At 32.1% G+C, this 16,093-nt stretch overlaps 2 protein-coding genes across 2 annotated transcripts; one reads left to right on the top strand and one right to left on the bottom strand.

The window, feature by feature from the left end:
• Positions 1-1,125: 1,125 nt before the first annotated feature.
• On the bottom strand, positions 1,126-4,865 carry LOC114421994 (putative hydrolase C777.06c). The gene is made up of 6 exons (XM_028388153.1): positions 4,613-4,865; positions 4,069-4,207; positions 3,739-3,872; positions 2,986-3,133; positions 2,791-2,896; positions 1,126-1,920 (listed from the first exon to the last, which is right to left on the bottom strand). The coding sequence occupies exons 1-6, from the start codon at positions 4,753-4,755 to the stop codon at positions 1,772-1,774; spliced, it is 819 nt and encodes a 272-aa protein (XP_028243954.1). The 5' UTR covers positions 4,756-4,865; the 3' UTR covers positions 1,126-1,771.
• Positions 4,866-12,390: 7,525 nt separating this feature from the next.
• On the top strand, positions 12,391-15,963 carry LOC114422170. The gene is made up of 6 exons (XM_028388392.1): positions 12,391-12,955; positions 14,009-14,553; positions 14,647-14,705; positions 15,062-15,160; positions 15,292-15,468; positions 15,589-15,963. The coding sequence occupies exons 1-6, from the start codon at positions 12,483-12,485 to the stop codon at positions 15,628-15,630; spliced, it is 1,395 nt and encodes a 464-aa protein (XP_028244193.1). The 5' UTR covers positions 12,391-12,482; the 3' UTR covers positions 15,631-15,963.
• Positions 15,964-16,093: the final 130 nt, after the last annotated feature.

The following is a 16,093-nucleotide window of genomic DNA, read 5'->3' as shown; positions in this document are numbered from 1 at the left end:
ATTCTAGTCAAGCAAATTAATTTTTTTTTTGTTTACTATCAATGTATTTCATTTTACACTATATATAAATCCAAAAAAATTCTTCAATAGTAGTGTTTTAAACTAATTTTCTTTAACTTTATTATCTTCTCTAATTTAATTAATTTCCTTTATTTATATTTTTTAAAAATCTTTTTAAAAAATTAATTTTTCTAAAAAAAAATTTAAAAATCACGAAGAGAATTCAGGTTGTTTTGCAAATTTTTTTCAAAAAACACAATGTAAATTCGGGCCCCTCAATTAAATATGCATGTATTGGTAAATAGTGGAGGGAGTTGTTTGTTTTGGTAAATTTTTTTTTTCTTGTATGTATGAAAAAAAATCTAGTTTTAGCCGTTAAAGTTTTTGACTTCTTTGAAATATGGGAAGTGTACCTTCTGGACCATTCCATTAAAAACTCATTGTCCTTGTGGTGATCAAACTTGTGATTCATTCCTATCAATAGGGTTTGCTTTGGACATAACCTCTTTACAGTTTCAAGAGTCTGTGAAATTACAAATAATGATATTTCACCATCAGGGACATAAATAAATAGTGTAAACATCATTTTGAAAAATGCAGAACTAACCTGTGGAAGACAAAAGTGAACGTTAGGTGATCCAGTCTGTTGTAACGTTAGATGAATATCAAGAAGTAAAGAACTATCTTTTTAGAAAATAAGAAAACTATAAAATGGAATTGACAAATATGTATCACTAAAGGCAAGACTGAGGATGATCAATCAAATAAGGTGAAGCTTCACAATCATGATTACAACAGTGATGATGCATCTTGCTAGAAACAAGTGCAGAAAAAATAAAAAAGAATTGTTTGTTGATGATCGAGAGCACAACAAACATGCAAAGCACAGTTGTCCATTGAGAAACTGATGAAAACAAGTTTCAACTTCAACTTGAAAAGCTGATAAAAGGAATGGTTTATGGGGAGAGAACATTGTTTCCAAATTATTCTGCTACAAATAATCGATGTGAATTTATTATGGCATGTCTTTTCTGCTGAAACTATCTTTTATCTAACTTAAAGAACACTAATAGGATACTATATTTTAATTGTTATATCCAATACATTTTATCTTACTACACAGAATTAGCAATGGAGGGAAATAGGAGTAGAGATATGTGTAGAGATATGTGTTTAATAATCGTTTATTGGCCTTCTATGATCAAGTTTGTTGAGACCTCACATCCAAGATATCACTAATGTAGTTCTTATATAGGGTTTAGTTAGATTCTAAGACTAAATTTTAAGATGGTATTAGAATCAATTATAAATCTATTATTAGAATATTCATATTTGTCTTTGTTCTAAACGTCTATTCCTAGGTGTGAGCGGGTATTATTGTTGGGCCACTCACATTTATTCTCACTCTAGATGACTAGTCCTGATTGAGAAGAGGTAGAGGTATGTTGAGATCTTATATCAATTAGAAATATAATATAATCCTTTCTTATAAGGCTTAGATATATCTCACCTTACAAATCGATTTTGTAGAGTAGAATTAGACTTTAAGCACAAATTCTAAAATAGTTATCTTACTTGTGAACAAGATGTTTTGTTTGTCTTATAATTGAAAATCAATGGAGAGGAACAGAGAAATTGGAAGGAAAAGAATGAAAGAAATAGTGCAACATAGTGAAGTCTTTTCTAAAAACTTTCCGAGATATTTCTACACGTGAGTGCAAGTGGCAAGTGCATTCTTCTAATCTTGTCCTTTGCAATTCAGTGGCAGAATTCACACATTCACATGTAAGACAATATTTACACCCCAAAAACCACACACCCTCTGACAACTAATGAAAATTGAAGTACTGACCTTTTCCAACGCATCCAATATAAGAAGATCCAACTGTCCTGCCTGTCCAGCCCCACTTTTCGAAATGACTGTAGAACATTTTGTTTTTAGAAGTTAAAAACGTCTCATTATGCAAGCTACATTCCTATTGTTTCAATGAGTAAGACAAGGCTACAAATTCAAGCTATTCAGCAGCTATGGCTTTGTTTACAATTAAGTAAATGATGCTTACTGCTTCTTCTTGAAGATATAACATCCATGAGAATTGAGTTAATTTTTAAGGTCTGAAAACTAAATTCTAGGTGATCTTTGATGATAAGTTGCATAGATCAATACTGAAATACTTTTTTTACACAACTAATTTGTTTGTAATTTTCTTATAACATTGTGGTTACTATGTTCAATTGTGACTCTTACCATTTGAGTGATAAATGTTGGATAATATTTTATCCGAAAAATTTTCTTAAAAACCAATTCATAAAGAGATGGTCTATCCAGTTATATAAACACTTATGATGTTCGTTAATCACTCGATATGGGACTCGTAACATTAAGTTCCACAATGAAGGAAAGCCAAAAGCCTCCTCTTCAAGGAATAGCAGGGTAATACTCATCATGAGAAGTTGGAATCAAAGGTATTTCCCAATTGTCTTTACATGACTTAAATTATAATACCTTAATATTTTCTCTGACTATTATAGTCGTTTGTGCCATAAACTATGCAATTATGCCGCTCTTTTGTTTACAAAAACACATGACAATAACGTGCATTTCTGGGTGTAATTGTAATTTCATAACACCATCTCCCCCTCCCTCCAGATTAAAAAACCCATTTTCTCATCTCCTATATTCTTTCTTCACAAATTTTCTCCAACCAAATAAAGTTTAAATGTTATGAGAGATAACACTAATGCAGTAACACACATGTCTAAGTAGAAAGAAATGACTTTAAAACGCACCACACTCTGTACTAGCTGGAATCCGTGAAACATCTGATATATAAGCCACCCTATTTTTCTCACCAAAAAGAAATCCCAAACAGATATAATCCTCTCCATGCATTACCTACATCCATAAATGTAGCACTTAAGTCCTTATAATGTAAAAGGGGTATTGCATTCCTACCACCAATGAGAAGGTTTGCAGTGATTAACTGGCAAAGGAATCAATTTTAAGCCTGATGCAAAAAATGGCCGATTACAATCATCAGCAATTATGTTCCAGCAAAGCAGAGCCACCCTTCTCATTTCTTGACCTTCTTTGTGTTTTTTCTGAACCAAATAAGGGAACCTCTTTTCGACGCTGTTGCAAATGTGTAAACAAGAAATCAGTTTTCTAAAGCAAAATGCATCGATAAAGGCAAGTGAAAGGGAAATAACGCTGACATAACATTTGCATTGTAATCAGAAATAATTTCTAAGCACACTAGCAGCCCACATTTGATGGTTAAGAAGAACACATAACACGCGCTTTCATCTTAATAACTCATGCACCTGCCACTACTCTCATTTTAGAGTATTTTCAGAAAGTGTAATTTAATTGAGTTCTTGAATATAACTGCACTGTGATAACATGAGTTGAATCATCAATGTTGAAACTGAAATTGAAGAGCCATGCAGATCAATATAGTACCTTTTAACTGATTGACCAAAAAGTAATACCATTTTTCGCTTATTAGAACTGATGAGATGTATCATGCGTCAATTGACTGTAGCAAGAAATAGTGTTTCACAATATTCTCTAAGAAAACTAAAAGTTCATCTAGTGTAAATGCTTCCTTAGAGCCCCTACTTTCACAAAGAAGAGCAACATATAATAAAACAGTGTTTCCTAAGCCAATTTTCCCACTAACCAAGGATATTTGAGCAGCAGACATCAAAGAAAAAGGGCAAGTTACTAGAGTTTACCTATCCATTGAATGCTGAGTTAAGTAAACGGGGATGGGATCAATATCATTTGTGGGACTAAACGGCTGCACAGCAAGCACATCATCCAATCCAAGGACAGCATCAGCATGTTCATGAGTCAAAACAATCTGCAACTAAAGAAAGAACAAACTAATTTATTACACTAAAGAACTATTACCAAATCAAGCTTCACCTGCAACAAAATAAGCCAATAAGGCACCTGACTGAACACATAGAAAGTTACATTCACATTGAATCTAAATTTGAAAAATTTAACCAAAAAATTAAAAAATAGAATCGTAAAGAAACAAGGGAAGTTGAGTGACTGACAGAATCTACTCTGGGAATGTGATGGAAAACAAACCACCTAAGTGCAGTCTCCCTGAAGGTCTTACCAGCATCAATCAGTATATATTTGTGAGTGGCATCGCTTCGACAGTAATAATCGATTAACAGAGAGCTATTGCACCTGTAAAGTTAAGTCCATAATATATATAATGTAAGACCTCTATTTAGTTCCTAAAATGAAAATTAGCACAAAATGTATAATGTGTTGAGATGTTAATCCCTGAAACTAAAGAAATTCCAAATAATTTTCTGAAATTTTTAATTGTTTCATCTGAGTTTCTAAACTTAATCACTTATTCTTATTATTGTTTTAGTTCATAAACATATGTTAATATTATCACTTAAGTCAAAAATAACATTTGTTGATAAAAAAAAAACCTTTTGAATATAGGAGTGTACACTTGGCATCTCTCTTCACACAAAACAACTCATTTTGAACTAATAAATTGATGGATAACATTTTGTGAATGATGGTTTGAGGAACTAACGTGACAACGCTATACACGACTTAAGAAGAAGAAGGAACCTGTAGTTAGGATTGAGGTGAGGTGGGAAGGAGAGAGAGTAAGCACATACAGGACATGGAGGATCTGAAGGGTCAATGAGACACCTCATGCAAGGAACCGACCCCGAACTTCCCGTTCCCAGAAATATCAATGCCGATTCCATGGTCACAACACAATACAAGCAGTTAAGTGAGTAAGGTAGGAGGGAAGGAAGACTTCAAGAGGACTCACTTTGAATACACAACCTTTCAATTCAAATATAGCAAGTCTAAATGCAAATATAACGTGGATTGGATGATTAAGGAAAAAAGAAGAAAAAAAATATCAGATCTTCTTTTTTAACAAAATTTTCATTCTAACAAATTAATATTTGTTATCAACAAATATATATATATATATATATAGTAGTCTAAATTTGCCATCTCTCTTCACACGTGACATAGGATATACAAGGCACAAGGCAATTCATTTACGAAATTAATGCATGGCATTGTCATGGGTGGTCTACACAAACCGCACCACATTTCTGTATAAAAAAACATAAATAAAAATATAAAATAACAAAGTGACGATTATTATTAATAACTAACGTTATAATTAAGTACAAGTTGATTAGCATTAGAGCCAAGTCAAAAACTGATGAAACAGCACGTTGATTGTTGAGCAAATAGAATTGGAACCAATCAGAGAAGCACATGGTAAAAACACAAATTGAAGAAAACGTACGGAGGATTAAGGAGGAGGAAGAGAATAATAAAGGAGAAGCATATCTGGTAGAGATGAGCCTGGGGTTAAGGAAACGTGGCAGTAGATTGCGACTTGGGGGAGTTGCAAACAAGAGAAACAAGTTATATTAATGTTTGTAACGAGATTTTAAATATGTTTTCCAGTTAATTTAAAAGAAAAAAAATATAATTTTATGTCATTAAGGTAAAGTTTTTTTTTAGAGGAAAGGTAAAGTTTGGAAAACATTAAAAAAATATACAATACAACATAAAATGAATTATATTTTGTTTTTGGCTTATTTGAAAACAGAACAAAATATTGCTCGAGACTTAGAAGTTAGGTGGTATATTTGAGGTTTACTTTTAAAAAAAGAAGGTAAAATCAAAACAAAAAGAACAAAAACACATCATTCTTATTTTGTGTTGTCATCATGTGGCAAATATTAAGTTTGTATAAGGTGATTCCTAAAATACTCATGTGTTAAATAACATACATTTCCTAAAAAACATACATTTAAAACATTATATGGTATTTAATTTTATCTTAAGAGGATCTCATACAAATTTGGCAAATTAAAACGTCATTTAAAATTCTTTTTAGACTCTAATATCAATATCAATTAGTTAAAAAACTTTGAATTTTTTTATGTGATGCATAAGAATTAAAGACAAATACTAGAGAATTTAATTGAATTAGACCTCTCCATACAACTTTGAATTTTTTTGTACTTCTCTTTTACATTTCATTTACACTCACTTCTTCTTTTGTCTAGCTCTCCTTTTTCATAACATCACTAATTATATCACTCACTTTCTTGTATAAACCGTCACCTGACCGGGCAAAAGGGTAAATACGGGCGGGCTTGATTTTCATATGGACCATAGGTTTATTGGCCCAGCCTAACCTGTTAGCTAGGTCAGGTCAAATTTACTTGTTTTTCTTTCTTGTATTATATATGTGAATTTTATATAGAAAAAAACACATTTATAAATAAACATTGAGTCGGTCTAAGGAGCGGTGCTCAAACTGTGGCTGTAAAATCAATATCTAAACTATTAATCATGCCGGTGGTGACCGGCCAGCTAATAGTAATCATTTATATAAAGCACATGCACTTCATGCCACAGTGAAGGAAAGACCACATTCTACTTGTAAGATTAACCAATAAGAAGCATTCTAAGGGAGGTATAGTGACATGGTATGATATAGGTATAAGATCCCTAAATGGATTAGCTTGAAGAATCTTGTAGGGCAAATGCTAGTGCATGTTCACTTTCCACTAGTATCACATGAGAAGATAGAAATGGGGCCAGGATCTAGCTTTTGGTGATTGAACAAGAATGGCATGCGCGAACCTTTGTACCAATCTGTAACATTGAATGTTAGCTAGGCTGGTGGGGATATACTTAGTTTTGAAGAGATCAATTCACAATGTGCTTTCCTACACCAAAGGTTTGGTTTGCCATTCGGTGGCTATTGTGATTACGTGTTACGTGCGACCATGTAGTAATTTCAACTAAAAAGATGAAAATAATCCAAGGGAAGAAGTGAAAGAATGGAAAGGTCTGGAAGACTAATGATTTGAGAGAAATGCATGCAAGCTTTGACTTGCTTTTTGCTATTTTGCACAGAGGACATGCATGATGAAGGTGGTTTTACTTTTCACATGCAAAGGCAACAAGAAACGGTTTGTGTTTGCTTAAGGGCTGAACTGCCAATGATTTTGCTTCTTTTTTTTTTTTTTCTCTCTCACTCGTTTAATCATATAAGTAAGATGCTCTACCTAGTTTCATATATATCACTTAGGGGTTAACTAGCAAAATGAATTGAACGGAAATCATTTTCAAAATTTGCATAATTTCATCCGGTCATACACATTGATTGTTCTCATACTACTAAAGGGAAATATTAACTACTCGTCATTTAACATATTTATTAAAAACTATAAAATTTTACGAGTTGTATTTCATTTTTGATAAATTATATTCAAAGTTTATAATTTTTAATAAATTTTAATCAACAATAAACAATAAAAAAATATGTGAAGAGGAATTTGTTGCAATCATTTCTCATATATATAGTGCCAATGTTATACTAATTTGCTATATAATAGTGAAGTTAGGATGTGATATATACATAGTAAAGATTATATGAAATGAAAAGAAAAAGGAGACCCTCCAATCCTATATTTCTTGTTCTCAAATATATCCAGGAGGTCAAAGTAAAACACTACTTCACGTGAGTAACTATTAATTCTACTGTGAAACTTTTGTGATCAATGACAACTGATATCATACCTTATATCTCAAAATTGAAATCACTATACAAAATAAGAAATCGAAGTTTCATTATTGAGGAGCAAATTACTTTAAGATTAGCAAGCATCTCTTATAAAAAAATAATTTCTAATTTTATAGTTTTTAGCTATGCTAGCTGATCGGTGCTTGTAAATCAATTCACTTTATGAATGTATTATATACATACATATATATATATATATATTAAGTAGTTAATCTTAATTATTAAATTTTAAAAATAATAATAATTAGAATGGAGATTAATTTTTTTAAAAGTAATTTGATCTTTTATATATATATATCATTAAACTTTTAAAAAATAAATGACAAAAATGATGAATAATTCTAAAAAAATTACTTTTGACATAAGTTGATTTATTCTTTTTCTCTGTGTATATATGTGAGCAAAAAAGTTACATACATAAATAAATAAACTGTCATAACAACTCATTATTATATATGATTACTTGGTTGACTTTTATAATAATCTATATTACATAAAAAGTCATGCATGCCCACTAATATTTATTATTGAATGAATAAAATATATTTTATAAGGTCAATGAGCATTAAGCTCTATACATGTACATAGATAGATGGTACTTCTCATGGATCAAACCCTACTCATCGAGCCCAAGAACCAAAATATCTCAAGTTAACTATTGGACCGCTGTTGGTTCTTGAATTGAAAAGTACTCGAAAATGAGGCATCAGCAACAAAATTCATCCTGAACAGTTCTCAATCTGTCGTATACCGACACCGATAGATCAGTTTTCTTGTCACTCATTTAAGTATTCGACTACAACATCTATATATAATACTATATATGTTCATATGTCCTCATCAGTTATCTCTTGAAATAGTTAAAGGCATAATGACACTCTCATTTGATGTTTGAATACGAGGAAGACATTGCAATATAGCATAGTAAAACATTGTGTTTAATCATAGCAATACTACAGTGTTCCTTTGGCATTTTCCTCATGCATTAGGGCATTGCCGTTTGGTTTCTGTCTATACATATCTCAATGTCTGAAAGTATCTGAAATATTTTATTATAAAAGAAAAAAAAACGTGCCGATCTTTTTAGCTAAATAATCTACACTTAATAAAAAGTTTGGCAGTGTCTATATATACTTATCTCAGTGTCTGAAATATCATATATAAAAAACAATGTAAACCTGCAAATGTTTTAGCTAAATATCTACTACACTTATTTAAAAGTTTGGCTCTGTCTATAGCTTATCTCTGTCGGAAATATCTTATATATATAAAAAAGGATAAAGGTCCTGATTTTTTAGCTAAATCTACACTTTTTTGAAAGTTTGGTACTGTCAAAGCTTATATCAGTGTCTCTGGAGTGCTCATTTTTCAGTTAAATCTACAATTCTAATTTCTTTGGAAGTGTGGCACATGCCAGCTGATTTATATGCCCTGTGGATATGAGTATGGTGTGTGTATAATTGAATAGATGTGATTCAGTTAGAAATTCAAAAATGCACGGAAAAACTTAGAGAAAAAAGAAGCACTAATATTAACTGAACAAAAGTTTTTTTTTTAAAAAAAATGATTTAGTTAGTACCCAAGAGGTACCCAGTCATATCTCAAATCATAACTAGTTTTATTATTAGTGTGTAACCCAATCGTGTATATCACTTTTTAAAAATAATTTAAATAAGTATCTAAGTGTATTTAACATGTACCAATAAGAATTGAGATTAGTTATTACCTGTCTCTAATTAAAACGCGTGATTTCAATTTAAAATTACATGTAGGATTTTGAATTTTCTCTATACTTCTTTTGATAAAAACGCACACACACGTACATTCTTCACCGTCTATTCCCTAGGTCAAAAAGCACCATCCATTACAATAAGAAGTCACACATCAACTAGTAATATAACAAGTTAAAGTATATAAATGGTAGGTAATTTTTTTTTGAAAGGCTAAGTGGAAAGTAATTCTTATATTATAAGTTGATTTTGTAAGAATAAGTTAAATTCAATCTATACTTTAAAATTATATTAGCATCAAATCATCCGTTATAGAGTGTTGTTGAACTGTTAATAAATTTTCAATTTTGCAAAACTTACACATGAGTTAGGTCAATTTAGTAGTGAGTCACTTCATGAGATTATTGTTAATTCGTGTTTCATTATCACCACCACCAGTGATCATCATGAGATTATTGCTAATTTCACATTTGATAATGATATTTTTTGTTGCTATCACTATCACCATCAATATTACCTCCGTCATTACCACTATCACTACACAATTGTTATTATCACCGTCATAACTAGCTACCACCATCATGTCTATCAACACTATCGTCATTGTTACCCTCATTGCTACCACCATCAACACTATCATTAGTGTCATAGCCACTGTCACCACCACCGTCACCGTCATTATTACCAGTAGAACCATCACTAATGTCGTTGCAAACACCATTAACACCATTGTTACTATTACTATCGTTGTCACTGACATCACCATCACTACTAATATTGTTACCACCACCACTATTAATGTCACTGTCACTGTTATCATTACTATCACCACTACTACCAACAACAACAATACCACTTTCGTCACCATCACCACCACTAACGTCACTGCAACCATCACCAACACTGCTACCACCACTACTCCACACCAACATCACCGACATTGCTATCACCACCACCATCACTAATACCACCTCCATTGGTTGTCACCACCACCACCACATCGTCACTATCACAACCACCAATGCCACCTTTACTGCATTATTATCGTGACCACTATTATTATCTCTGTTGTTGTCGTTGTTGTCAACATTATCACCCTTATCATTATCGTCGTAATCACACAAAAATACTATTAATACTAGTTTTAATATAATATGAAACTTTTAAAATAATTTATTTGAAACTAATTATATTTTAAAAATGGTTTAATTTTTTAAAAAAACTAAAGCTAAAAACTTGTTATTTTTAAAAAATTCAAAACTCAAAATTAAAAACCACCCCAAAAAGACCCTTATAATCCTAAAAATTGATTTTATTTTTTTTAAAAAAATCACAACTAAATAAAACTCACAATCATACTGAACAACACATTAATTATTAGATATGTCATACTTTTCAACATATTTTTTTTTAATTATTAATGTTGTTTGAAAGACAAAAATATCTTTATTGGAGAGCAAATGCAAGAAACACTAAAAAAAAAGACACATGAACTATTTCAAAGGTATAAGTCTTATCTTGCTTCCAATGAAATCCCAAAACTCAATTCACGTAAGCTTTTGTTATCTACCGAAAAAGTATTTTACTAATTCCTCTGTCACACTAAATAATGGGAAGTCAAGCCTACGTATCCTTCTTGCACGTCGATAATGCATTTAAACGGCCAATTACAATATAATGGATCAGAGAAAGAAAAAGGACACAATAAAAATTGAAAACCATAATCATTTAGGCCACTGGGTTAGTTGGTGAGTCTTACATCACCTCACCTAAAAATCAAAAGTATATTGATTATGATCTCTAAATGGAATAAGTGAAGGGTGAGGCTGATCTCAAATCAACTTAAGGCATGCATTGTCCCCTTTTGAGGCATCAATCATCCTTCCCCTAGTCCACTTTTTGTTTACTTTTTCTTCTTCAGCTATATACATAAATCCACACTTCTGACATTTTCAGCCAATCCCTCCAATTAAAAGCAATAATTAGTGACAACTATGTTCTAAGGGTACTAGCTTGTTTACTCATGTTTCTTTTTTTCTTTTTTTTTTCCTTGAATGATTTTTATCCGCATATTCTTTTCCTCAAGTTCAAAATTATACACTCCAAAATAATGGCTTGACAAACTCGATTGGGGCATGAAGACAACCGAAAGGGCAACGCAGAATTGCATGTCCCACACAAATAAAAGAAATTCAAAAGCATGGTGCGAAAAGGAGGAAAAGAAAACACAACTCTCATTATGATGTCTGTGGGGACTTCAATTTCCAGCATAAGCATCTTTCCAGGTAAGGAAAGCAATTCTATCCCACCATGCATTTTCCCTTCAATTATCACACACCATTTGAGAGAAAGCAAAAACAATCGTAGGATATAAACAGAATTAACTTTGAGTATTATTTACTTTTTTTTACAACTAATTTCTACCGTTCTTCTGTAAGTAAATTTTCAATTTATTTTTATTCACATTTGATATAAAAGATTTTTATATATTTATTTTTTTTATCCGTAAAAATGAAGATAATTACCTAAACTTTTACAACTAATTTACATCCTTCAGTTTTTGTTGAGTAAATTTTGAGTTTATTCATTTTGTCAACAACTCATGTACGAGTTAGACCTCTTCCATAGACATTTAACTAATTAGAAATCATATTAAATATCTTTTAAGTAAATTCAATATAAGTTTCTTATAAAAAAATAATTGAAAATGACACCACTCAAAGTAATTAACTAAATTCTTCAAAAAAAAAATAGTTATGACAAATTTACATCTATAAAAACACACAAATATTTTTATATAAACTTAAATGAAGAATACCTAGTATGCCATACAATTACTTTTTAACATCTCTATAGATAATGTGAAAAGTATAAAAATGAAAATAAATTGAAAAAAATATATGGTAGTAGGAAAAAAAAGTGTAAAAGCCTATCAATGTCTTTTTCACAAATCACTTTATTTCTTCAAACTTTCTTTTAAAAAAAAATTGTGCGTGCATTGCTCTTTCAACTATCACTCTATATATTAGCTTCATACATCAAACAATAATAATAAGAAACAAAGCACACGCTCCACATTGTGTTTTCCGGTGAATATTCCGTCAACTGCATGCACCGGTGAACGTCGCTGGAAATGGAGGAATCACAGAGAATTGGCATCGACTTAATGCGTGGTTTCCCTCGCCGGAGATCGGTGGAAAACCGGTCATCTTCCCGGCGAAGACGCTCCATCTTCTCCGGCGCCGGCAATTCGGAATCTGTGGACGCCGACGACTTCGCCGACGTCTTTGGTGGCCCACCGCGAACTCTCCTTGCGCACAAATTCTCGAGCTCCGGTTCCTTTTACGAGGAAGTTTTCCGGCCGCCAGAGTTCACGTGTCCGGCACCGAAGGATGGCCGGAGCTTGCCGGTGTTCAGGATTCCGGCGAGGAATGAGGGATTTTACAGCGACATATTCGGGTCGGACGATGACCGGAGATCGAGAGACCGGTCAAGGTCACTTTCGAAAGAGAATTCGTCGTCTGCGATGAGTTCGGAGGAGTTAAGCCCTCGCCGGCCGGCGATTGCAGATGACGTGGCACTTTCTGGTTTTGCTTCAAAGCTAAGGTACTTTTAACAGTTGGGAGACCGAGAGAACAAAACTAAAAACTCAACTGTTTTTTTTTTTAATTTTACATCCATGCCCTTGGTTATTACAAAAATAAGTTAGTAATAAAATTTATACTTTTTGGATTCAATTCAAAAACTATTAAAGTTGTTTTTAACTTAAAATCAAGTTAATATGGAATCAAACATGAGAAAATCCACTAAAAATCATATTAATATATATTTTAACATGATTATAAAAAATCAAACGTTAAACAAAACACGAACTGAATACATGTTTGCTTTTTACAGAGATTAAAAGTATTTTTACTTTTTTTTTATTTACAAAAAGAGTATTTTTACCTATAAAGTAATTATTTTCCTATTTATTTTATATATTGAAATTAGCAATTGCATGTTGAAATTCATTAAAATACTTTTTTAATTTTAATCCAAACAGAATGGGATGAGAAGAATTTCTCTTATGTCCTGGTTTATTTTCAAAGCTGAATTTTTGGTTTTCTATTTTCATGTTTGAAGTGTTAGAATTTAATTTCGATACAGCCACAATTCAAAATTAGTTTAGATATGATATTAATTAAATTCTTATTTTTACTAATTTTTTAATAGATATCTTAAACTGTAAATAATTGTTTTTAAAAAATTGAATTATCCGAAAAAAAATACTAAACAAATGCTATTGATATGTTTTTTGTGCTTTTAATTGTTCAGTGGCTTGCCTTTTCTAAACTTGTAAAATACTAGTAAAATGAAGTGTTTTGTTTTTTCAGAATAAATTAACCGAATGTCTATACTGACATTCATTAGAGAAGATTTAAAGTAGTATTTGACTGAGCTGAGCTTGATGAAGTTGGTGGTTATAGGAAGTAAACCATTCATGGCAACCATTTCATTAGTCAATACTTGTATGTTACTTTAATCTTCAACTATATATGCTTTCTAGTTTCCACAATAATGTTAATTTTTTAGAATTAGATTAAAGAATAAAAATGATTTCCTGAAACTGTGGTAATGCAGTAATGGAATTCTGAGTGTTCCTAATGATTGCTACAGGCCAATCAATATTCCATGGAGATGGAATCCATCCACTGTGATGCCTGAGGCTGAGGAATACCCAAGTAAACTTGGGGTGCCCCTTTTTGCATGCAAGGATCAGTCATTTGAAATTCAGCATCAGGACAATGAGTACAAGGAGAACTTCAGAAGCCCCCATTTAGGATCCTCAAGAAGAGTCTCATCCCCAGAAACCATTAGTCTTGAATCCAATTCATATCAAAGCACCAAAGTGTTCACTGATGACTGGGAGCTCAATTCCCCATTTTCTGTCGTCTCTTCGCTTTATCAAGAACCTGAGGCAAAATTTTCTGTGCATGATCGAGTGCTTTCAGAGCAAATTATAGAAGGTGATGACAACGACGATGATGATGATATTATGAACTCCTATGTCATTGAACTCAACTCCAACCTCAGAAGGGAAGAGTGTGGAGAATCAGCCATTGATGAAGCAATTGCATGGGCCAAAGAGAAGTTTCAATCGCAAAGCTCTGATGAAGAATCAAGTATGAGAAACGATGGCAAAGAGCAAACTGTTGGAATAGGTGATTGTCTTGGCTAATAAAAAGTTTCATACAAAGTTAATGTATTCTGAAACAGTCAATAGCGGAAGCTTATATTTGTATTGTATGATGCAGGAAGCTCTGATGCAAGTGAATACCATGACAATGGAATTGGAATAGTTCAAACTCAGGAGGTAATGTATTGGATAAGCCTAAATAAGTATCAGCATATCATATCATATAACTGATACAAAGCTTAATCAGATCTTTTATGAAAATAAATGTTTGAAATATGATGTTGGGTTGTAAAATTGAAAAAAAGAGAGGCAACCATTTATTAAGAACGAAACTTTTTTCAAGTGATTTTGATTTAAACCATTCCATGCTCTGCCAATCGTTGAAGATTGATGACACAACCTCCAATTTCACAAGATCACTCTACTAGTTGATAAAAGATATTGTTCAAGAAATTACACATATTAGTGTTTCCTTTGTTTTGATTTCTATTTCCTCACAATAAAGCTTATTGATAGCTGTGCTTTTTCTGCAGAAGCGACAGACAGAAACAGAGAAGTTGGACAGTGATATAAGATTGTGGTCATCTGGCAAGGAAACAGATATTAGGCTACTACTTTCAACATTACATCATGTAAGATTTTCTTTGTTGATGATTTCTTATTACCGAAAATTTATGAAATCTTCTGTAGTTTTATACCCCATTTGAGTATACAGATAGATAACACAGGAGAATTGACCTGGTTATATTTTTTTCATTTCCAGATTCTAAGGCCTGAGAGTGGCTGGTATGCCATTCCTCTTAAGAGTCTATTAGAAAGCTCACAGGTGAAGAAGGCTTATCAGAAAGCAAGGTTATGCCTGCATCCAGACAAACTGCAGCAAAGAGGAGCGACACTCCTTCAGAAGTATGTAGCAGAGAAGGCTTTCTCAATTCTTCAGGTGTGTAAAATTTATAAACCATATATCAAAATTCTATTTCTACTTCTACCATTAAGTTTTTTTGAGGCAATAAAGAATGCTCTGAGAATCAATGCTGATTCCAAATTCACATTGAAACAGGATGCATGGGCTGCATTCATTTCCATAGATGTTTCCTTCTAACCAGTGGATGACTCTAATCTTGATAACTCAGTTTTGTCTTGAGATTTGTGGACAAACACCAAGCTTGACATTCGGAATGTCGGGAGTGTTTGTTGTTGACAAGCAGTATATATAGCTAAATACATGAAACTTGAACACATCAGCTCTTTTGTACAAATAGTTTACTGATGGATCTGCTGTTCTATTTATGTTTGTATCATAACTTCATAAGCTGTTTGTTGCTTTGGTAGGTATTGTTTCTGATGTAGTTAACATAAGGTAATTTGATTGGCCTTAGTATTTGATTTGTATATGATATGAAATGGAAGCAAGAGTTAGTTTGTATGTGATTCATATGGAAACCTATAACCCTATTGCAACTCCATCTCATTGACTACAGCTAAATTACATGTCATACTCAAGAGGTTTCAATCTCCTACATTTTATTAGGAAAAGAAAAATTATTCAATAACCAATATTAACA

This window comes from Glycine soja, chromosome 8 (assembly GCF_004193775.1).
Source record: "Glycine soja cultivar W05 chromosome 8, ASM419377v2, whole genome shotgun sequence".
In the NCBI taxonomy this organism is placed as follows: Eukaryota; Viridiplantae; Streptophyta; class Magnoliopsida; order Fabales; family Fabaceae; genus Glycine; species Glycine soja.
Note: the sequence above shows the minus strand (reverse complement) of the source record. Positions and strands in the feature narration are given on the sequence as shown.